Source organism: Thermobia domestica, chromosome 11 (assembly GCF_964235325.1).
Source record: "Thermobia domestica chromosome 11, izTheDome1.hap1.1, whole genome shotgun sequence".
Classification (NCBI taxonomy): Eukaryota; Metazoa; Arthropoda; class Insecta; order Zygentoma; family Lepismatidae; genus Thermobia; species Thermobia domestica.
Genome location: NC_137464.1, coordinates 213,695,034 through 213,721,379, shown reverse-complemented (window position 1 = coordinate 213,721,379; position 26,346 = coordinate 213,695,034). Strand labels below are relative to the sequence as shown.

Here is a 26,346-nt window from a genome sequence, read left to right as displayed (position 1 = left end):
TTCTATAGCTTATTCTATTAGTCATATGTTCCTCAAAAGCTGCCACTGCATATTTATTTATTTATTTATTTATTTTATTTATTTATTTATTTATTTATAATAGGTTTCAGATACAGCACTAGGTCATTTTACACTGAAACATTTTAACAATTATGTAACATAACAATAGAATAACAATTTTGAAATCAAGATAGTACAGTACAATGGCAACATTACAAAGTTTATTTATAGATGATCTGAAGGTATGCTCATTTGAAGAAACGTCTACAGTTTCTGATAACTTATTATACGTGCTAACAATTCGGTTTAGAAGGGACCTTTGGACAATATTAACTCTCGCAGCTCGAGTGTAAAAGAAATCACTAGATCGTGTTGTTCTAGCGGGTACGCGAAAATTGATCTGACTTAATAACTGTTCACATGATATATGGCCATTTACAATTTTATGCAAAAATATTAGGTCAGAAATTTTGTTTCTCACTAGGGGAGGTTTGATATTGAGAAATGTTAAAATATCATTTTTGGGAAGTGTTCGAAGGTGAGGTACTCGGTAGGATACAATGGCTAAAAAGAATTACAGAATTTAATTTTTTTTTAGATGAGTAGGGCAAGCCATAGACCAGATAGGAGAACAGTACTCAATAGTGGGAGCAACATATGGCTAATAGAATAAGCTATAGAATATCTATGGAGATATACACCTCCCTGCTCGGCAGAGCACAGTACTTCATAAGAACCACTTGGTGAGTCTTTTCTTTAATTCTACTTGACAATTCAAAATAAGGTTACAATACTTCACAGTTCACAGGAATCACTTGGTAAGTCTTCTCCATAACTATTTGAAGACCCACGAAATAAGCTTTTCTTCATAAAAATATTTCCCCCCCCCCCATTCCTATTCTTGCTCTTATTTCTTGTTTCAAATTTCAGATTTTCGCCAATACCGGTACTTAGTTACCTAAAACTAGATACTTGATTTACTTTTTCCCTTTCAACTTCCATATTTGATACAGGTCTCTTCATTTCAATTGCTCTACCTTTCGTCTCCTCTTATCTTTTCATCCTTCATAACTTTTTCTTAAATTATCTAACATACTGTTAAAATATATAGTAACTAAATAACTTCTGTGCGCTAAGATCAACGAAGGCCTCTGGACGCTGAAAACAGCTTGGGGTGAAGCGAGAGCATTAGTAAGCTCCATTTTCTCCCCCCAAAAATGTGTTGTTCGTTGTCAACAATAATTGACAGTTTTTATTTTGCTAGAAGTAATTATTATTCATTTATGTAGTGTAGAATACAGCAAAATGTACGTTAATTAGTATATTGTTATATATCATCTCCTAATGGTGACACTCTACTACTACTTATATTAATATGAAAACATTATTTTATTTCAAATCATCATGGTATCTTCATTTGCCAAATTACAGATATCTTCATCTACATATAAATTAAGAAGTAATTTTGAATAAATGAAATAATGATTTAACAAATTAATTAAACTCGTAATAGAAGTAAAAAAATAATAATTAAAAATAAAAACAGCATTCATAGCAAGGATGTTATAAAATAGAGGACATGTCCATACGTATCTTCATCCTATTAAATCAATGAAGCCAAAAAACAACCGAGCATCGCCAAGTCTGATTGGCTACTCTCATTTCCTCCATCGTCGGATTGGCTACTTTCGTTTCCGCCATGATTGTTGGTTCAAAACGTTGCTATCCTATTGGGCGGAGTGGGCAGAGTAGGGGTGGCAAAACTGTGACGTATGGTTTCAAGATTTTGTTGTAAGGGCAGATCCTCTATTTTATAAGATTCTTGATTCATAGTACACGAGTGAAATTTAAATTTACAAAAAGTTTCTTTTTTTTCTTCTTAACACTATCAACAGTGATAAACGGGGTGCCACGGACTGAACACGTCTTAATAGGTTAAAAGTGTTACATTGTTAAAACGAAAAATAATTAAATAAAGTCCTTTTATTTCGTCTCTATTATTGGTGGAGGCAGGGGCGGATCCAGGGGGCGATCGCCCCTTCGAAGAATACACTTTCTTATTTTATATATAAATAAAACTCATCCTAGAGTTTTGAGCTCTTAAAAGTAGCTCTAAGTAGCAGTATTACAATCCACCGCCCCCCCAGAAGTCCGTTCTGGATCCGCCCCTGGGTGGAGGAATATTTCGGCCAACAGATAAATTGTCTTCTTTAACATGAGAGAACTTCTTAAGGTGGACAATTTCCTTCAGTGATCTTGTCATGAAAATGAGTACTAAATATATGTAATTCCTCTTTGTGTTAGTACCTAAGTTAGAATACACTTAATCTTTAATTGATTTTTTTTTTTACATTTGTTTCTTCCGCACTCTTGTTGTTGTTGTATATTTGTTCGTTTCTCTGTACGAACCCCATAATTTCTCAACTTTACAGCCTCATATCTCTCTTATTTGGCTACACTGATAGCTCATTTTTTACTTATTTTCTTTTACGTTTTATGCCAATTATTTTAATGTCATAAAATGGTATACGTTCTATTTTTTAAAAAAACTAAAAGTTTGTGTTGGGATGGCAACACTGCTTGTCGGACACTACTGTCGTCTTCATAGTCACGTGTTCCCCTCCCGTAGGTATCAGGTTACCTGCACACATTTTTCATTTTCTGCCTTTTTCCGACGTTTTTGGGCTTTAAGTGACACAGCCTCACCCGGTCACAGCTCGGTATCTGTATTATATGTAGCGGGTAAACAAGGCATTTTGTGGGACGTTAAACTGAAATATTTCATTTCATGAAGGATGAGATAGCAACTCTAAATAAAAAGAATTATTGTTGCGTTACCTGCTTGTAAAATGGCTAGCGCTCGCGTCTTCGGTACACGGAGTACCGGATTCAATCAACAGCGGGAGAGAATTGAAGCATTACGGCGATTCAGACTTCAACTTAAACATAGATCCACAGCTCATATGACCTCGGCACTGAAAGGGACACTAAACTTCAACAAACAAATAAATTATTACTGTTCTTAAAAAAAAAAAAAAAAAAAACTGTTTAAGTTTCTACAAGAGCTGTTATTCAGCTTCAGAACGAAAACTACACTTCTTTGAGATTCACTAAGTGGAACACAGCTTCCTAATACTAAACATGTGTTGCCCTAAATTTCAAAGCGTAGTAGTTCCCGTTTTTAAGTTCTTACATGAACCCTTTTACCATTTCAAAAGTTCTTGAAGATCAGTACTCCTTTTCATTATGATCACGCAAATAGGCCTTATAAAGTTACAACAACTAATACATTACATAATCTTTATTCCATTAGTTAACCGATAAACCCATAATTTTTATTAGTGTGACTTCCTTCAGAATCAGCCTCTGAATAAGCCGTATTGTTTGATTTACTTCTACTTATACAAGAGTACATTACTTATAAAAAAAGAAAGATGGGTGACCACAATTTTTTTCTTTTTTTAAAACAACGCTATTTAACTAAAAAAAACATCCGACCTAAACAAACACTTATTGTATATTACTAATCCGTGTTACTGTTTCGGCATATATCATTCTCTTCGTCAGCAGATAATGTGACCAATGGAGACGATATACTGCCGAAACAATAACACGGATTAGTAATAATAAAGGGTTTACTTTGGTTAGATGTTATTTTTATTGTTATACGTACCTATGTAGTTCCGAAGGTAGAATGAGCTTTATTCAGAAACTATCCGTGTATTATTAATCCGTGTTGCAGTTTCGGCAAATATATCATTGCCTTCGTCAGACAGATAATGTGACCAATGAAGGCAACGATATTCTGCCGAAACAATAACACGGATTAGTAATAACAAAGAGTTTGCTTTGGTTATATCTTATTTTTATTTAAGTTATATGCATTTCCGAAGGTAGAACGAGCCGTACTCAGAAACCATTCTGAATATGGAGAAGAAACTTATACTAATAACTAGCACAAAGTTGTGAGTGGAAGCGGTGGAGGGTAAAAAATAAAAGTAATTAAAAAGTTCTTGAGTGGCACATACAACAATAAAGTCAATAATTAAGTCTGATTTAGTTGTCATAAAAACATTTCTTTTTCAATCGGTTTTAAAACCGTTCAGCTTTTCTACTAAAAGCCAGTTTCCAGTTTCTCTTAAAAAAAAAAAAGTTTTGGCCACCACCAGCCAATTGGCTTAAAACACTTCAGAAAAATGTATGAACCAGAAGAAGACAGTTCAAGAAAATAAAATTTAAGAGAGTTAAATCCCATTTTCGATAGTGTGTATTGTCGTGTTTCTAGCATCACATGAAGGACTTGATAAAGGGTATTATTTTTGTTTCAGTTTCGCCTTAACAGGCACTATGGTTCTCGTACACCTTCAATTGCATCAGTGAGTGGAAAAAGAACAGTACACAACACTTCACTCTTGGAAAACGGAAAACGAAACCCACTCATTGGAAATACCGTTGCTTATATAAAAAGTATATTTGTATTAGACATTAGTAGCATATGTATGAACCTTACATTTCCAAAATACAAGAAAATGTAATGAAATTGGATATATAAGCTTCCATAACCTCATGTATAAGCAATTACTATAAGCACATGCTTCAAATCACGAACACGTGTTGTGTTCAAAACATAATCACCGGTAGACGATAGAAGGAGGATACTAGAAAGTCACGAAGTTGGTTCGGAAGGAAACCGAAGATGACCGACCTTCTCCTCACAGACCTCCCCTTCAGAAGACATCCATAAAAGAGGACCTTAAATGGACAAAGGCATCAGTTCCACTGCTGATCGCTAATCTTCCTAAACTATCTCCCGTGACCGCCTTGGGTTACGGAGATTTCCTTAAATCCCAACTCCTGAAACCGCCATGGCCAAAGGGGTTTACCTGTAACTACCTATTTTGAAGGTTGCAATGAGCAGTAATTGTTAATTACACTATCACCTGAAAATGCGATGAGTAAGGGGGAGAGATCATTTGAATCACCGTTCGACGCCGTTGTGGGCTCGGACATTCTACCTTTGGAGTCTGAAGCAATTTTTCGTGTGCTGAAGTTTTGTCTCCACATGTGGAAGCATCTTATAAACTTTGTAAATTTTATAACACACTATTTTTTCAACAAAACAATGAAGGGTTCTCAGACTTATTAGACCGTGCCAAACAAAACATTGCAATATTTAGTTATATAGAAATGATATATTTCAATTTTTCCCCTTTGTTTTTGGAATATTTTTCTTTTTCTATTTACTGATTCAATGAACATATTAACACACTTCTGACTTAATTCTCGAAAACTCCACATAAGGATTTATCTTCATTTCGTTCTCTCGATTAGATCTATAGATTAACATATGTCTCATCTTTTAACATTTTTTCCATTACACGCTAATGATATTGTAGAAAATTCCATTTCACTTATTAATGGTTAGTTGTTATTTTGTTTTTCTCATTATTGAACTAACCTTCTTGGAAGAGGGAAAAGGATGGGGCTTACTTTTGAAATTTGGAGTATAATCCTTTGAGAAGCAGTGGCTTTAAAATACCAATTTGGGTATTTTGTGAGATAGAATCAGTACAAGACGGCATTTTAAAAAATACCGTTTTAAGACATTTAAAAGATAAGAAAATAATCCCTTTTTGTTATTCCTATTTTTAAAAGAAAATGTCTGTATCATTAAAAATGCTGCATTTTAAAAGGGAAGCAAAGACCATCCTCAGAATCATATCGATTTCATAACACGAGAATGCTTTTGGTAACTATATTTATACGGAAGACAAAACAAAGCCCGAAAGAAAGAAAGTAAAAAAAAAAGACGTAGCGATTGCGTAGTCAGCGAAGCAAGAGATGAGAAGTGGTAAGCCTATGATGGATGCTGCCTCTTCATCGCAGAAAGCCCGGATTTGCGCTACATTTAGTTGAAGAAAAGTCGACCCACGATCGCTCTTTTGGGGAGGAACTAGCGAAAAAGAACACACACAAAACACGGGGCTTCCTCTAGTGGAAATAGTGGAAAAGTTTAGTGGCATCATCATTCTGCGAGGAAAGCAAACGCTGAGACGTTCTTATGCTCCCTAAGAAACCATGATTTCCTCTTTTATAGCAAAGAAAACTACACTTTAAACACCAAACAAAACGTATGCTAACCTAAAATTACGCTCTCTGCATGTTTGCTTGCCGAAACTGGAACACCGATCGATGGTACTTTTATCGTAGTACTCCTCCCTAAAACCAGTTGAACTAGTTGGTACCAGATCTTGATCAAATTTATTTTCTTTTTATCTAGATATTTATGTACGAAGTTTCAGATGAAACCAAGAACGGCATAGATTTTTTTTCTTATATGGAACTTAACGAACACTTACTAAAGTATCTAAAAACTATTTTTAAATGGCATACTTATACTACTAAAAAGTAAAATAAATTTCTTCCTCATACTCCATAATAACCGTGGTCGAGAGCAAATGGGCGTGCTTCCTGTGCGAGTGATTCCAGATTCGATTCCCCATCGAGAATTTGCTTCTGATATAAACCAGGGAAACAAACATAAGGTTCGAATCCTACTTTCTAGTTTTGGTACCCCATAACTCGGAAACTCTTTATTTTTGCAGCATAGGGAAAATATTTCCTATTTATAGTAAACAGGTCAAAGCCTATCCCTCTCATAAGTTTGATGACGTTCGGATGAGTTTAGTTGAGACGTACGATCAGGCTCGTGTTTATGCATGGGGCCGAGCCCAGAACGGCAGATTTCCAGGAGCGGCATGTATATAAAAATCAAGACTGAAATACTGTAATTAAAAAAAAAGATAAAAAGTATGTCCAAGAAAAGAGAAACTTTAGGAATATCTATACTGAAAACAATATTGGTATCACTGTACGACCGAGTTTTCTTGTTACGACGCTACTGGTGCTAGAAGGAGCTGAGGCTATGGTTTATTGGCTGCGAGCGTAATCCCCTCTGTACGCCCTGCCTCGCTGCTGGTGGCTCAGTATAAGCGGTCGCGGTCGTATTGTTTAGACCAGTGGTTCTCAACCTAATTCCTATCACGACCTCTATTTTATCACATCCCCTGCCAGCGACCACCTTATATTTTCTGGCTTGTAATGAGCTTGTGTACGAGGATTTTTAATACATCTATTGCAGAGATCTCACGATAATAGTAGAATGAATTTCTCGTATATAGCGGATACAATAACTTCCATAAAAGCGAATGGATTAAAACCAAATTTGCTCAGTTCATTTATATTACAAATATCGAATCCGATTCGTCATACTGTTTCAAAAATGGAGGCCGTTTCAAAATTTGAAAACTTCATAACTTCCTTAATTTTGCGTCATATGATAAAAAAAAAAAAACAGTGATTAGCTAATACAATTATCGTGCTTCAAGTTCTTGCAACTCGTTTTCTGTAACGAAGACTTGGACAAGTTTTGGCTGAAGAAGAGAGATGAATATCCTGCTCTGGTATCTGCTGCTTTAAAAGTAATAATTCCATTTCCTACATCGTACCTATGCGAAAGTGTTTTTTCTTCCATGGTAAGCACTAAAACGAGGACAAGAAATCGCTTATCAGTTGAAAATGGCTTGATAATGTGCGTCATAAAGATTAAGCCGGACATTGCCACACTAGTGAAATCACATCACGCTTAGGTATCTCATTAGCTTTCAATTTTAATTGTATTTCAATATGAAGATTTTTTTTTTCATTTGTATTTTTCTGGTATTTCAATATGCAGTTGTCATTAGTTTCATATCATACCTCTTTCATTTAAATTGATTTTTAAACAATTCTGCACTTGTTGAAAATATTTGTTAGACCTACCTTTTGTTGTTCTTAACAGTATGTACAAAAATAAAAATATGCTTATCAGAACAAAATTCAAAGTAACATTTAAAAATATTTTCCAGTATTAGATTCTAATCATATTTAACTCTTCCGCTTATCTTCGCGATCCCCAGAATGACAAACTCTGGTTTAGACCTACTGAATACAACAGATAAGGATGTAAGGGAAATAAATTTTATACGACACAGGACGGAGGGGCGCAAAATGTTATTCGGATAACAGCCGTAAAATATTGTAAATACCGAGCCTGCGTTGATATATACCGTTCTTATGATATTACATTTAAAAACGAAAAATATCAAATGAAAGATAAGAATGAAACTCTTGGTTGGTCCGGAATGTAACGTCCTTTTTAACCTATTAAGGCTATACGAGAACATGGACCTATCGTGGGGCTGAACTACACAAACCTTCTTAGAGAATAATCATCATACAGCACTGGCGCAAATCCCGGGGGATGAGGGGGGACATGTCTCCTTCAATCTTGGAACTAGGGGGCTGTTCCCCCAATAATCCGTTTTGAAATGTATTTTTTTGGGGGGGCAGGGGGGGGAGAAATGTGCTTTTGTGTCCGATTGCCACGAAGGAAAGTAAGATGAAATTGATATTCCTCCGAAATAAGCCTCAAATCTGCCCGCCTCGCAATGTTGAAGACAATTCTGCTCCCCTGATCCTCCACGGTATTCTTTTTCAACTTCATAAGTACTTTGAAGAACGCTTAAAGTATTTTATATATATATATATATATATATATATATATATATATATATATATATATATATATATATATATGGGAACGGTCTTACCCGTCCCCCCAATGTTGAAGACAGATTTGCGCCGCTGTCATACAGCCTCTTAACAAACTCTACTGTAACCTCTTGTTTGGCTACTAACAATGTTAAGAATTGCTGTCTGTATGAACTATATTTGTTAGCACGTTTCATCTATATTGTGATGCGAAATGATTCTGCAGAAGAAAAAAATATCCTTATCTTTACCTTAGCACATACTTTTTTTTTTTCATTTTTTTGATTCGTGCGTACGCATGTATGCGTCATTTTTGTTTCATTTTTCTAACAATTTGACAGATTAGGTTAGTTTTCTATTTACTAGAGTCGAATGTTGTAACTTGAATTTCATGCACTTCCAATTAATTATCAGTGGTGTAAGTATTTTATTGAAACTGAATGTTCAGTAAGACACAACAAATCTTCAGGTCGTCCCCGTACGTTTGAAGACGTTGTAGAGCAAAGTGAGACTTTAGATGGGATGTGTGCCACATATTGAACCTCCTTAGGTATAAAGTAAAAAAAAAAAATTATTTTGCTACAAAATGACATCAAAACCCAGTCTGTAAGCTAAATAAACTAGGAATGCAATGGATGTACCCGATTGCAATGAAATGAGCTGAGCGAGCTTAAACTGCGTAATCATTCCTGGCCATTATGCAATAATAAATGCCATTTTTAATTGACAAAAAAATCGCGTGAAAACTTTTTCCCCATGTTAAGTCTATGCAAGCGTTTTTCGGTGATTATTCCTCGATGGTACATTGGATTTTTGATTTCGACCTATGTTGTCACTCAGCACGACATACTCTATCAGCGTGCTAAGTTTTCTTGAGATCGGCCAAACGGTCTAGGAGGAAGCGTTTTTCGGTCATTATTCCTCGATGGTACATCGGATTTTTGATTTCAACCTATGTTGTCACTCAGCACGACATACTCTATCAGCGTGCTAAGTTTGGTTGAGATCGGCCAAACGGTCTAGGAGAAGTTCGCGGACAACCAAACGGCTAACCCGAGTATAAGAGCTTCGCTTCGCTCAGCTCAATAAATCTATATGAGTTTTCAAAGTTGTAAAGTTCTTTTTGATACACCCTGTACATTATTTTTACAAGAGGCCCTAATTGCTGTCTTTATCGTTTTTTTTGTAGAACTGATAACATCATTTAAAATTATCGAGCGTCTGATGCTTATACAACCCAACTCTCACTGAAGTTCGGCTGGTTGCAGACAAGGTGCTTTTTGACGACATACCAACAAGTTTGAGCGTTTTCCTTTTCCTAAGAATAGGAATGAGATTATTGCCTATCACAACACAATATATATATATATATATATATATATATATATATATATATATATATATATATATATATATATATATATATATATATATATATATATATATATAAAATAAGGACTTAAAAGTAAGGATTAATAACCTTAAAAACAAGTGTAAACAATGCTTTTATAACCATGCACTAAAAAGGATGTTTTGTGGGGGTAATTTAGGGAATTTGCCTTATTAACAAAAGTTTAGAAATAATGCGGTAAACAGGAGCTTTTTCGTGAGGTAAAATGATGAAATGGGACTAATACTAAAAGCATTGGATGCTATTCATAAGGTTGAAGAATCAAGTTTTTATGCATGTTGGGCGAAGTGGTTTGCTAGCGCCCAATGCTTATAGTCTTCCCCCGAGTATTGGGCGCAAGCAAACATGCATAAAAACTTTATTCCTAAACCTTATGAATAGCATCCAATGTTTTTAGTTCTACTCCAATTTCTTAATTTTATCTAGCCCTCAGCCTTAGAAGAATGCTCAATGCTTTTAGTCTTAGTTCCATTTCTTCATTTTATTTAGCCCTCAACTTTATGAAGAACACCCAATGCTTTTAGTCTTAGTCCCATTTCTTCATTTTATTTAGCTTTCAACCTTATGAAGAGCATCCAATGCTTTTAGTTTTAGTACCATTTCTCAATTTTATTTAGCCCTCAACCTTATGAAGAGCACCCAATGTTTTTAGTCTTAGTCCCATTCTTCATTTTGCCCCACAAAGAATTATTGCTCACTGCATCATTTCTAAACTTTTGTTAATTTTGACCCTTTATTTGGCATTGTTGCTCTCAAGCAATATCGCATTCTATTGCATCATCCGCATGAATTATAACCTCAGTGATCATATAATTGGCATTATTGCTTTTATAATACAATATTCATATACATGATTTGTGGGTCGATTGTTTAGATATTTCTAATCTTCGTCAACAGGGGACAGTCAAATTTAGTATTGTAGAAGTTCTATCTCCAACATTCCGCGAAAGTTCTTTTTTCAGTTTTTTTATTTGTGGTTTCTTGCCCTGTAGGAAAATATTTCAACGAAACTGCTGCTAATTACTGGGAATATTCTGATGACATTTGACCATAGTAGGACAATGCTGCTCAGTAGCTACACATAAAACCTATTTTATGGCAATGTTGCTTTGAAATAAACATCCTGTATTTTGTAACCAAAGTACAAAAATACTTTAAAAATTACGAAATTATGATCAGGAAGACATGATTCAACTATAAAAACAAACTAAATATTTTAATGGTAATGTTATCAATGCTTGTCAATTAAAGGGTTACACACACACAGAGTGTATCAAAAGTACGGATCCAAAGCAAAGATGAAAAAATAGAAAGAAGTGAAAGTTGTTGGAAATGGTTTGGTTTTCGATCTAAAATTGGTGGATTTGTTTTTCAATCGCACCAGCCGTTTGGGCTCCACTCTCGCAGGGCGCCGTAATTAGTGAAAAAAAGCAAAGATGCAAGTTCAACAGATTGCTCCCTTGGGCTCCCACCACACCAACAATATAACATTGTTATGAGACGGATTCGAGGTGCTCCATGTTCTCTCACTCAATAATGTAAACATTTCTTGTGTCATTTTTACAGGCCAATCCATTCTGTTCGAATTACCTGCTCAAGGCGTCTTACCACTGTGAGCTTTAAACGGCTAGTGTGTTTGAAAAAACTGCACTATTTTCAACTGGAAACCATATATTTCCAATTACATATTTTACTCATAATAGAGTTAGCCTATGATCTCAGACATCTGACATCTGGTATTTATTTAGAAGAAATTTGATTTGCAAGAACAAAGAGTATGAAAACATTTTTTTTTAAAATTACAATTTTCTGCATTGTATGAAAACTGTCGTTTAACTAATTACAGTAGACCTATATGAATATAGTTCACTTACCGTTACTACATAAGCAAGGCCACCCATGGTCATTCTGGCCACCGATTCTTTCCGTCGGACCGGTGGCTCCGCCCAACGGGTTTGAACGGAAGCTCCGTCGGGCACATCACTCGGAAGGCGGTCGGGTCGGGCATAAGGATCCCGGGTCTGAAAATAAAATAAAAAGAAACATATTATATCATTAGTCCTAAGAAAGAAACAAACTTCTAAATATACACTTCATTATGGAGATTTGAATGAATAGACGAATACAAATTGAATAAATTACGTATAATAGAAGGATAGGGTAGGCTGACGAATAACGTGATATCTGTTATCCGACATAAATACTATCTGTTCTCTCGAAAACGAATCCCAGATAAATAAAGCAAGGATAAATACCTTTCTACAATCGACATGACATATACCGGTATATTTGTGTCTATTTGTTAATGAAATTTTATTTATCAAGTTTTTAATTAAACTTTGCGTGTACTTTCTTTAGGGGTTGGGTTTCGATGGCTCAGTGGTAGAGCGCTTACCACTGGTGCGTGAGGTTCCTAGCTTGATATCCGGCCAAGTAAGTTTGTGGTGGACAATTTCTCTCCGTGAGTTTTCTCGGGGTACTCCTGTTTCCTCAAACATTCTCATTCCAGTAATATTTCCATCATTATTCACTTGCTTTAATTATCCGCCTCCCTTAGCCTAAAGGGCATGATCGTGGGACGTTAAACTGAAAGACATTTCTCTTTGAGAGGTTACAGATGAAGACATTGCTTGGAGTCGAAATAGGTCAAGAAAAGTCAACTCCGAGTTTGCAATCTGAAGAAGTATTCAACCGCAAGTTTCACCGTTCGGTCATCAAAGTTCTTCTCTGCCAAGAAGTGAGAAGAGATGGAAGTATGTGAAAGAGATATCGGGGAATATGGTGGGTGGGGAAGGATTTCGCCCCTTTGAGCGACATGTGGGCGTGCAACATAGCATCATGGGCGCTTTTTTCTTTTTTTACCATTGATTGATTCTTGTTGGACGGATTGGACGGTGCATTTAATAATGCAGTACTGTAATGATCCGCGGTGGCTCAGTGGTAGAGTGTTCACTTCCGATGCTTGGGGCTCCTGGTTCGATCCCAGCTCGCGCCATGTGGACTTTGTGGTGGATAAACACCGTGTTCGTGGGTTTTCTCGAGGTTCTGCCGTTTCCTCCCACTTTCTTCATTCCACCATTTGATTGATTTCTCATCATTACCGTCTCCTTTAGCCTAACCGGCATAATTGTGGGACGTTAAACTTAAAGATTTCATTTTTGTCGCCAACAAACTCTATTTTTAACTTTTTACCCCTCTACATCCTGCCAAAATGGATTGTTCTTGAGATTATTTTGTCTCCCGGTCGGACACATGAATATAGAATTTTCTTCGAGAAATCTAACAAATTTAGTGTCTAGGCCGATTTGAGAAAATGTATTACTTTGAATTACTGCTTTCGCAAAATCATGCATTTACATTTTCTTTTTTTTTTATCTTTCTTTTTTGTAAAAAAAAAGTCTTATGTAACTGTTAGAATATTCAATGGGAATCGCACATTCTGATACTATGAAAAAGAAACAAAAAGTACGTCTACATTTCGGATATCACTTCCCGGTCTAAATCTTTCTATTCTTTTCTTCCTTCTTTTTATTCATTTCCTTAATAGCATAAATGTTTATAGCACCTGCACTTAAAAGCATGGTTTTAGACTGATCTATCCTTTTCAAACAACTTGAGTAAATTGGAGAATGATCGCCTGGTCAAGCAACGACCAAAAGGAAGATCGGACAATGACCGCTTCTTTGTCTTTTACGCGCTTATTTTTACGTTACGTGTATGGGTCAGCTTACGGACGGAAATTTACGACATCATTTTACGGACCGAAAATTATGTCAGTGTATGGCCGCCTTTAAAGCTCGCGCCCGTGCTCAACGGACATGATGCCAGAGGTAAAAGGAAGATAAAAAATATAATATAATTTAATATTCTGGGCCTTGTTTTGGCGGTTGATCCCAGTAAAAATATGATGGTGTGGCAACATCGCACGGCAGATATCAAAACAAATATTTAAGAGGAAAGGATTGCCATTTCTCTGTGCAGAGGAATAAAAAATAGGTGATTATCAACCAGGCGAAGTATGGACTTTCTAGACTTTTTCGCCGCATTTTGGCAGTGTCTTATCATGCAAGTACAATTTCACATTATCGTGGTGTAGATACTGTTTGGCATCTGCAGTCACTTTGTTCTAATGTATCAACTTCGGGACTCAAATCAGCGCTCACGTGCACTAGAGGAAAGCTTCATATCCGCCATTTACGCAAGAAACATGCATATCATGCATATGTAAGTTGTATACTGTAGAACATTACTACCGCATGCTTAAATTAAACATGTTCAGACATGTGGGTGCACTATTTCTCTTTATTATTCCTACTTCGTTTCATTGTTCCCGTTCATATTCACCTTAATAAATTTGCACAGTGAAAAAAATGAAAATAAAAGATCAAGTTTTGGTTTTGAAAACCGAAAGTGAAAATTGCTTTTGATAATTGAAATCGAAAATCGCTATTAAAAATCGAAAACCGGAAATCAATTTTGAAAAACTGAAAGCCGAAAATCGATTTTTTAAAAAAAAATTTAATTGTTTAAAAAATCAATTTGGACATCACCAATAAACAATAATATTATACGTATATTCGTCTCTCTTTTGTGAAGGCACTATTGCTTTTTATTTTACGCTTAAAACAAAATTCCGCTAGATTAGTTTACGTTCAAGATGAGAGCGAGTGTGTGTGTGAGAGAGGGAAAATCTTAATTTAAAATCAACTTAAGATGGCAGCACAGCGAAAAAGTTAACTGTGTTATGGCATGGACAGAAAGAAAACAAAAAAAAAGCGATGCAGTGCATCCACGTCGTGTTTGAAGCATAGCAAATGTCTCCCTTGAGAGATTCTACGATGTGAGTAACTCAACAAACACAGATAATTAAGAGGACACGCGAAGCAGCTCCGGGGGAAAACTATTGTATGCACTGTGTACAAAGTTGCTGCAACAAGGAAAATTGGGTTACACCGGAGAAGCATACAAAAAAAGGAAGAAAAAAATATAAAGTGTTTAAAAATTAAGAAGTTATTGTGGCTAATTGGAAGAAAAATGATGTCTGGTCAGCAGAGACAGTTGCTGTTTCAGGATGGAAGAAGAATATTAATCTTCTGCGTAAGAAAGTAATTTTCGTGAAGAATTCTTGTGGGCTCATGTTTGGAATTTAATTCACGAACAGTTGAAGGCTGAAACATGTTGGAATTTCATAGGCCTAAGTCCTGATATTTTAATACTTGTAAAACATGTAAATTAGTAATATATGCGTTACAGTTAGGATTATTTATGTCACCGTTAGGACTGTGTGTGTGTGTCCAGGTAACGAGAAATCAAACAATAATACAGACTGTTTCAAAATGAACATTGCGGTTTGAAGGCTTTGTAGTATTTATTACATTTAACATACAATCATAAATAATACGTCAAAGGAAAGAGCAACTCACTTCAATGTAAGCACCATTCGTCACACGGCACACATCGAGTTGATAGGCGAGAAAGACCCATAAACTTTCCACCGGGATATGGCACAAAACATAGGAGAGTCTCGTCGCAACTGTAACATCTCGTGAGGATTTGCTGACCCCCTCAGATGAGAACATTATGAGTGTTCACATCGCCATTCAGGTGAAATGTCGATTTATCACTGAAGACGACACGATCCAGAAAATCTTCATCATCATGCAGCAATATTTCATTTGCAAACTTGGCACGTAAACCGTAGTCTGTAGGCTTGTAGCAACTGCAAACGATAAGGACGTAGTTGCAAGCATCTCCTTAACATTCTAAACACAGACGGTTGCACTGTAACTACAGATTCAGCCTTTGCAAAATGTAAAACTGAAAAAAGCTTTCTGCTTACTAGTCGCCATCTTTGCTACTAACACTTTCTAACGGCGGACGTAGGCATATTTACATCGAAACGATGATTAAGGCAAGTGAACGATAATGGAAGAATTGCTGGAATCAGAGTGTGGAAGGAAACGGAAGTATCCAGAGAAAACATGGGCCCAATGTTGTCAAGCACAAACTTACTTGGACGGAAATCGAACCAAGGACCTCACACACGAGAGATAAGCTCCTTACCATGCTATTTATTTACGTACTGTATTATGTACCACAGTATAGTAGTAATTAGCAGACATAACACACACACTCTTCATACACATGAAAGAGGCGATAACGTTTTTGGAAGATTTTGGATCGAAACATTTTACACGTAAGCTCTTCCTTCTATTTCAGGAAGCCATGCACGTGAAAAAGGAATCCATGAATTAGTATATATATATATATATATATATATATATATATATATATATATATATATATATATATATATATATATATATATATATATATATATATATATATATATATATATAACAACAAATTCGGAAACTCATTTTAAAAGCAGCGGAAAATTCAATCAAAATGTTACAAAGGGAAAGAAAGAAAGAGGAAAAAAGTCGGAGAAGTCATTGCTAAATAAGATCGTAAGTTTTGACAATCCTTTCTGCCATCTGAAGAAGAAGATTCTACGCATCATTGCAGGGATTAATTCCGGGTAAGAGCCTGAAAGCTACTCAAGGGTCTCTTCTCTTCCAGAGGATTTTCAATTAATACTTAAAAGTTTCAAGGGCGATTTAAACATGAAACCTCAGAAAAGTGAACAGAAAAGATCTCAGCTTACTTTAACTTAAGAAAAACGTATTCTTTGATCTAGTGCATCGGACATTATCTCTCCCATAACTTTGAAAGCTTCAAACGTTTTAAAGTACTTGGTTCGATTTGTATAAATCCTCTCTTGGAGCGCCATTAGTTTCGAAGTAAAGAAATGGTTTACATTGGTGAAAGGTCAAATGTTCCAGGAAGTGCTTGCCACCCTTTCTTCTCGTATACAGCACCAAAGTAAACAAAGAAATTTTTCCAGTGAAATAACATAGCTTTGCAAAATCAGGTATACTGGGAAATTGGAGAAAATTGTGTTAAAGGGGAGTTTTCTGAAAACTTTTTAAAAAGAAAATTGGAAAGTTGTTGTTAAAGAAATTCTTGGAAATTTGCACACCTTCCTCTCTTTCGCAACACCTTGACTTCCAGAGTAATTTTCTAGGAAATTGTAACGCTCTTTCCCCGTCTTCCCTTTAAAGGAAGCGTTTCTCTTCATTAATATATTCTGTTTTATCAATATCTTCCAGACCCACTGGCAGATTCACGGGGGTGGGCTACCACCTCTTTCATAGGCCTATACACAAAATTAACTCCGCACATGTTCCTCACATCAAAACAAAACAAAAGTTCATTTTACACTTTGCTGAGAAGTGCCGAATTTGGGTGCACTGAAATTGCGCAAACTTTCACTCCCTTATCTGTTAATGCAGATAAAGTCTTAATGAGCAGGCAACAAAATTAGAACTTGCGCAAAAAAATATTGTACAGCCTTGCCATTATTGCCATAAGCATTTCGACTAACCATAAGCATTTCGACTAATAAAAACAGTCACCAAAACCGCAAGTTGTTTTAGAGAAAAAACACAACGATGGCATTTTTAGTTGTTATTATTATTATATGGGTGTAAGGGCGTCGTTAGAGAGAGGGACGCGGAACATGTCCCAGTCAATAATTTTCTGTCATGTCTAACTGTAAGATTGCCTGTAAGATTAAAACTATAAGAAGTAGCAAATAGTCATTGGAAGTTATTGGTCCATTGAAAACAGACTTCACACTAACTTTCAACAATGTTTACACTTGATAACACTTACAGCAAATGAATTCCTCATCATCGGCGTCGACCAAGACAATGCATTCGTCATATACCCATACATCGCACCGTTTACAGCAGCTTCGCATGTCACCGACCCATTCTGTGGCGCATAATGAACGACATAACGATACTTCGAAGGTTCAGAACCACACGAAAATGTGCTTAGAATATACCCAAAAACAGTGGTATGAACCATTCGCATGCATTATAATTAGAGATATACATTATGAAAGGCATTAATGTAGAACTCGGACCATAGTCAACAACTAGGCGCGAACATGATAGACCGCCCTACTACAGAGACTGGCATTGGCCAAGAAAGATTAACAACGTATACATGTTTTGTAGGGTAATGAGGACCAGCAGATTTTTGGTGGGCCTTATTTACCGACCATGTACACACCATTTTATAAATCATTATTTACAAACATGTTTCAGATTAAAACGAAGCAACTACTATCCCAAAAACTAAACACTATGATCATCAAAAATATACACGATATTTCGCGTTAGCTTTATTCTACACACAAAAGATAAATTTATCTTGCTTCCGTAAATTATATCAACACATGGAAAGTGACTTCTCGATGATTCAATATTGCCAGCGTTCCGTCTAACCACAGACAGGAAGACGAGCTCTTGCAAGCAGACATTGTGTGAGTAATTGCTACTTGCGACATTGCCAGTTTTCTCCTATAGTGCTTCTAAGAGGAAATTTTGCACTGGGCGTTATTTCCATCCGGGCCTTATTTACCGCAAGTACTTTATGTGTGTATTGTGTGTCCTAAAAAGGCTCCCACGGACCACACGGCATTATTATACAAGTCAAAATAAAGCAATATAGACATATATACTTTAGAAGTTCTTGTCTGGAGACACAAAATGCACAAATAGTTACATCAATACCTTTAAGATGGCAGCTAAAGTCGATATTGATTGACACTAGCATCACTTGTTAGTATAGCTAACGAGTCAACTGCTTGTTGTATTTGTAGAGTAATGCTAATGGCTCCAAGTTAATCTGTGACGTTGCCACATTGTGAAATTTTGATTACCCATAGCGGCTGACAGAGGGCCCCGGAGGGCATACTATCATTTAACATTTTCGTTGATTGTAGAATAGTGCTCTATGGTCCGTGGGTACCATTTTTAGAACACCCGATACTCCTAATTTCAGACCCTCTACATCATGGAAAAAATTGGTGGTGATTTATCAAGTAGCTTTTGAGATTTTTTGTCTCCCGCGAACGGACGCGTACGTACGTACACACACACACACACACACACACACACACACACACACACACACACACACACACACACACACACACACACACACACACACACACATTATATATAGACGCGTAATATATACAGGGTGCCTCAAAAATCCCTGACATATGGTAACTCTGTTATTATTAAAATTACAACAAAATGTAAGAGGAGAAACCGTCTCCAAATATGTTTTCAATCTAAAGTGATTGATTTTCTTTTTCCTTTTAAATAGGACGAGCCGTTTGGGCTATACACTCTTTATGCGCCCAATGTTAAATGAAAATGCAACGTTGCCATTTATCTCGACCCACACCATAAAGTCAATGGGGACGTTTGAAATGGGGGCTGGCATCGACACGTTACCGTAATACAGTAACTTCATTCACCTAATTTGTGGATTCAGGTAAATGACAACGTTGTATTTTCATTTAACAGTGGGCGCAAAAAGAGTGTACAGCCCAAACGGCTCGTCCGATATAAAAAAAATTCTTTCACTTTAGATTGAAAACATCATATTTGGAGACGACTTCCCCTCTTACATTTTGTAATAACTCTGATAATAACACAGTTACCCTATGTCAGGGGAATTTTGAGACACTTTGTATATACAAGTAGAGATGGTAAATATATAAAGAAGTTTTGGTAAACTAAACTCCTTAAAATGTTAGGTTCTCACACAGATTTGATTAGATTCACTTATCTTGTTTGTTTTCTCGAAAAACTTACATATATGCAAGAAATTGTAAGTAAAAGCAGTACCCCTGGCAACACTGCCATAGATCTGACATTACTTGCAAACAACGAAATCACTTCGCAATCCTGCTGTCTACACAAATATATCATACGCGTAATAACTTTTTTTAAAAAATAAATGATGCTAAACGATAAAAACCTGAGAGACTCGTGTTACCATTTAAGGATTAGGTAAAATCAGAATATCCGTTTAAATAACTTGAAGATCGAAATATAATAAATGTAAGAGAAATACCTGGAAAGGAAAAATCATATATTTTGTTTTATTTGTGTTTTGTTATTTGTTGCACCCGACGGCTGAAGATTCTTTTGGGTTGAATAGAGAAGCAGAAAGCGGAAATCTCCAACCATGCTAACGCTAGCATTTCCTTCTTTGCTTCACGACTCGCCGAGTTTCGAAGCGGAGATGTTAAATTCAAGCACAGATGATTGACAGTGCGTATACCTTCTTCCTATGTGAACAACAATAACAACAACAATCCTTCCTGTCCAACAAATCCTTTCTTATTTTCCAACCATTGTTTCTTTTTATTTAAACCCCTTTTTTCCTCTACATTTTTTTCCATTTAAAAAATATATGAAAAATTGTCTGTTGCCCCATGTCTTAGTTTCCCATTTTATCCGCTTTGGAAGAATCTAACAGGAAAAAGGTTGTATATTATATATATATATATATATATATATATATATATATATATATATATATATATATATATATATATATATATATATATATATATATATATATATATATAAAGGTTAAAACCTTTTGTATATATATTGAACATCGCTTTTCCCACATTCTTTTTCTAAAAAAAATGCACAGCTAAATTTTACCGTTATTGAGTACTTATAGGGACATTCCCAGTAGGTGGGTCCTAGGGATCCGAACCACCGAAATTCCGAGATTTTTTTGTAAATTTAATCTAATTTTAGGGGTGGTTTTACGAATTTTAATATAATTTACCCTCACATTAAGTCTTAACCCTCCCAAAAATCTTTGGAAACCTTTCGAAATAAATTCCTGAGTACATGCTTGAGTACTCGCTCCATTTTTGTTCTTTTAGTTCATCTTTCTATAGAAAAGAAACCTCTGGTGTATGGGGTCTTTGTTTCGATCCCTAGCCAAGTAAATTTGTGGTGGACAACATCGCGTCTGTGGGTTTTCTCGGGGGGTACTCCCGTTTCCTCCCACTTTCACATTCCACCAATTCCTCCATCATTCACTAGCCTTAATCATCCGTCTCCCTTAGCATGAAGGGCATAATCGTGGGACGTTAAACTGAAAGATTTCATTTTTTCTATATAAAAGAAGTCTTGAATGAGTGAGTGAGTGACCAACTGACCGATAAATACGCAGGTCAAATCATTTAAGCTAGAAATTCAAATTTTGATAATTCATAGGATTTGTGACGTGAGTTACCATTAAGGAAGATTTTTTTTAAAAATTCGACGGGAAAGGGAGCCAAATTAGGAAAAGGCAGGCGAATGGCGTTGCCTATTATATTAAAATGTTATATCTCTGAATTTTTTAAGGCTACAGACATGAAACTTGGAATATGGACTTTTCATTCAAAATTACAGGATACTTGTTTCAGCATTTTTTTTAAAAAAGAAAAATATTTGACCTAGAAAGAAAAAAAAACATCGGGGGAACATAAAAGGTGGATTACAATTATTATTCTAAGATGTCTATATCTCGGAGTCTCTTAAGGTTAAGAGTCATGAAATTTGGTATTTGAACTTCTCATTTAAAATAATAAGACACGTGCTTCAGTGTTCTTTGATATTTGACCTAGAAGGGAAGAAAAGATGGTGAGAAGAAAAAGGAGTAGGATTACAATTATTACAATGAGATATCCATATTTCGGAATTTCTTTAGGTTACAGACATGATATTGGGTGTATTAAACCCTTCATTGAAAGCAATTAAATACGGGTTTATTAGTATTTTTTTTATGATTGTCCTAGATCAGATGGATAGAAGTGAGAAGTAGAGTGAAAATGAAATGAAATCTTTGAGTTTTACGTCCCACGGTCATGCCGGTTAGGCTAAAGGAGACGGTGATGATGAATAATGAATGAAATGGTGGAATGAAGAAAGTGGGAGGAAACGGGAGAACCCCGAGGAAACCCACGCACACGGTGTTTGTCCACCACAAAGTTCACTTGGCGGGGGCTGGGATCGAACCCGGGACCCCAAGCACCAGAGGTGAGCGCTCTACCACTGAGCCACCACGGCTCTCAAAGAGAGAAGTAGAATGGGTGAGGGTTATAATTATTATTTATAGGTCTATACAGTATATCTTGGGAACTCTTAAAAGTTAGATACATGAAATTTGGACTTCTAATCTAAAATAATTAAGGTGGTGTTGATGGATTTTCTCAAGATTCTCCTTTCTCTCTTTCTCATCGCTCACCAAGTACTAAATGATGATCGTTCACTTTTATCTACCATTCATCTACTTTGACTTCCGAGGCATAGTCATAGAAAGCAAATAAGACAGTGTTACTCTAATGGACAAACTGTTTTAGGAGAAAGGCCAATATAATGCTACATTTTATACTAAGCCTTATTAATGATGGAAGTTTCCCATAATCTGGACTCTCTGCGGACTAGGAATCTCTGCGGCCGGATAGAATATTTCAGGGCAGCAATTTGCCTATCACTGCCCTAAATGATTCATCGTATTTCCAAATGTTGTATTTTTCAAAATTTCTAAAGTACGATTACTCTCCAAGTTTTTCTTTTAAAAATCGTGATACACCAGGTAGTTCCAAAATGCAGAGAATGCAGGAAATATGTATTTTCAACGAACTTAAAAAGTTCGTTTCTGAATTCTGTCTCTGTATGTGTGTGTGTGTGTGATTTGAAAATTAGATATTGGCCAAAAAAAGTTCGGATTTCGAGAGATTTAAGGAGTTATGTCTCGGAAACCGTTGCTATTTTTATTTTTATTTTTGAGCGCTCCATTTTGAGCATGTGTCCTCGTAAAACAACATACCGTAGAACATTTTAACAGAACTCTTAAACAAAACGTGTGGAAAAAATTTAGTACTCAAGGAAATTATAAATGGATAGATATATTACAAGAATTGTTTAATGAGTATAATAATAAAGTACATAGAACAATTGCTAAAAAGCCTGTAGAAGTTAATAAGAAAAATTAATTCTTTTAAATTCGTTCTGGCAACGCTCTTGAAACATTCTCAACTGGTTTGCTTTGGAATGTGTGAGATGTTCGTCTTTTATTGCAGTGACGTTTGCATTCAGAAAATACTACCAAAAAGAACACGCCTGGTCACCAGAGCGTTCTTCGTGGTATCGGCAATTTAAGACCCCTTGGTTGTTTATGTTTTGTAAACGGAAAAGTGCGGGGCTAATCAAACGTTTCTCATGAAACAGTGAAGGAAGCTAAGGATAATTTAGTTCGTAATCTACATAATATAATGAATAAATATAAGTCGTGAGCTTATGTCGGGGGACTACAATTCAATCTTACCGTTTGCAGGTCTTAGAACCAGTGGCGTCATTTGGGCTTTTCGGGGTCTCAGTTTGAGATACGCAACACATTTTAATATAATAATACAAAATGAAAAACATAAAAAACTACTTATTAGGTTAACTCTTTGAGGCACGGTGGGAAGTTGTGCTTACCACCTTTGATATTCATTTTTTCCCTCCAACTATTAACTGAAAAATAAAATAAAATTTATTTTGTGTGTTTTGAGATTGTCTACATGTATAATTTTCATGAAGATTTTAAAAATTCTAGATTTTTTTTTTCGTGCAGCAAGGGGTACAAAATAACGTTGGCTCCCGTGCCGCAAAGAGTTAAGGAATAAGAGCTTTTCTTAAAAATAAAATTAAAATGTACGCAGGAATAAATCGCATTGGCAAAATATTTTATTATTTACACAGTAATTGTTTGCTCTACAAGACAGTTTTGATTTTTAATTTTATTGATTTTTGTCGTCTTTCGGGGCAAATGGACAAAACTGAAAAATTACATCATTTGCTTCTTGCATTTAATCGAAGTGCTACGGTCACCGAAACCTTTCTGTAAGAAGCAGGGATAAAAGTGAATCTGAAAAGGTGGGGAGGACGGTACGTAGTGGCATAATGTCACGCTTGTCCCCCTACCTATCTTTGCCCATTGTAATTTTTTAGAAACTGGGGGACGCTTTACATATTTTTGGAGGTGAGGGGACGGCGTGACCTCACGTTCCCCCGCACTTTTACCCCCTGGTAAGAAGAAATGCCTCAAAGTATCGTCCGTCGTTGGTTTTTGCACTTCAAAAATGGGAATTTTGACCTCAGATCGAATCACATTAGTCGAGCAATTAAGTTCGATGAAGAGCGATTGAAGCACCTTCTTCATGTTAATCCATGTCAAACGACCAGAAAGTTGGTGGAGCACATGGACTGTGATCAAAAACCTGAGTGAACCCTCATTCATCCTATAGACAAAATTCAGAAACTTGGCGCTTGGGTGCCGCACACTTTGAGCGAAAATAACAAAAATCAACGTTCCACAATCGGCACCGGTTTGCTCTTTCAACATCGCTCAACACATAGTCACAAGCAACGCTTTCTTTTCCGCATTGTCACACTGGCGAAGCCTTCACGTCAATATGAAGCAATGAAAATAATGCTTCAGCCGCGTCAAATACGCAATTTCGCGAGTAAAACAAGACTTTCATCCTCAAAAGACTATGTTGTGTGTATTGTGCGGTGTATCGTTTAATAATTATGTGGAATTGAGGACTTGGTTGGACGAATTCTCTGAGTTAAGACCACCGAAACAATGAAAATATGCTTACTAATGTACTAATTCTTTCCGCATGTACAAATATATAGACTATTTTTACTGACATGATTTCTCTCAAGAGTCTTCACTGGCGTATTGTAGCCAATGTTCAGCAACAAGAACCGGTTTGTTAATTACGTGTCATAGGGGAAATCAGTTTCGAAATCTATAATGTCAATATGCGTAAGGCCATTTTCAATTACCATCAAATGCATCAATCGGTTGTACTTTATCAACAACCCTCGTATACACAAAACTATACTATAAGGTGTATGAATGGATGCCGAAATGAGTAATCCAACAAATTGTATGAGGGAGAAACTTATACGAAGTTTCAGAAACAGCATCACGAAGTAATCAAGTCTGCAAATGAACTGGAGTTGAGTTGGGTCGAGTACAGAGAAAGATCTTGTGATAAAGAGTGGAGTTCTGTAGTCTCGCTTTGTCATTGATCGTTTTCCTCGAAAATCTGCACAGTACAGGAGAAGCAGTGGAGAAAAAGAAAAGATTTTTGCCTGGTGTTTAGTGAGCGACAAGGGATGAAGAGAAAGTAACCAAGATCAAAAGAGAGAGATGAAAAAAAAAAAGAAAAGACTTAACCACTCTCAAGGTAAAATGAAGGAACGTATTATCTCTATTCCTTTTTTTAAAAAAAAAAAGAAAAGAAAAGAGAGAAAAGAATAAAAGAGATGAGAGCTTTCATACAACGTACTTACATAGACCATTCTCGAAAAGTAAATATAAGCTGAAGCGAAAACGCATTCATTCATTCTTGTATACTTTAGAAAAGAAGAGAAAATTTCTCTCTCATGCATATTTCACAGCCGCTCTCTGACTTAGTTCGAGATTTCTTTCCAGAGGAAAAGACCCTGAAACTTTGTTACACAAGACTTAACTAGTATCTCTATAAAGCAGAGCTTTCTTTGCCCTGGAGTAAATCTTTAAAAATTAAAAAAGATCTCTCTCGGGAACATTCATACATAAAAACAATTCTATCCCATACAGTACAAAAGCAAGCAATGAAGTGTAAATAACAAATAACCTAAAAACATATTGCTGTTTCTCAGTTGAATGAATAATTTGTTAGGCCCCATTACCGTTGAAAAAACTTACGAGTTAGTTATAAGAAAACAAAAAATACAGACCAAGTGAATTTTGTTTTACATGGTGAAATTACGATAAACTTCCAAACTATGTTAATTCAAGACTGAAACCAGAAGTAATAGATGTATAACATTCTGTTATCATAAGAGATAACGACGGAGATGGCACCTGTTCTTCAGACGCTGAATCCATATCAAAAACAAGTTTTCGTTAACTCTTACAGTTATTAATACACTGACAGGGAGTGCTCATTGAGTTGCGACTATCCTTTCACACAAGAAGACGTGGCCAGCAACCAAGCTGTGATAACATGACCACCGCGACTGAGAGTATTGCAGAGAAAGAACACACTCGAGGTTACATGTTGGCAGACAGCACACTGTTACAATGGGAGGTAGGCAGGATTTACCTGCATTCCAAAAGGGCACGATTATGGGTGTCCGAACAACAGGTGCGTCAAGAACTCAGACAGCAATACTTGTCGGATGCGCCCGTTCCAGTGTACGTAGTAAAGGTATACTACGTGGGCAGAAAATGAGTTAACGGCCTCCAAGAGACGAAAACTGCAAGGGCGTGCAGAAGGTCACACCACAGGGCGAGCGTCGCATCAAACGGGGACGCGGCAGAAGTCCTAAATGGCAGAAGTCCTAAAATGCAGAAGT

The 26,346-nt window shown here is 36.1% G+C and overlaps 1 protein-coding gene across 1 annotated transcript in view; it reads right to left on the bottom strand.

Moving 5' to 3' along the window:
* Positions 1-11,835: 11,835 nt before the first annotated feature.
* The window catches only part of LOC145665451 (uncharacterized), a 499,990-nt gene continuing 485,479 nt past the window's right edge, over positions 11,836-26,346 (bottom strand). Inside the window, exon 5 of the mRNA XM_081732759.1 lies at positions 11,836-12,024. Coding sequence (XP_081588885.1) covers positions 11,836-12,024 — 189 coding nt within the window. The remainder of the gene's footprint in view (positions 12,025-26,346) is intronic.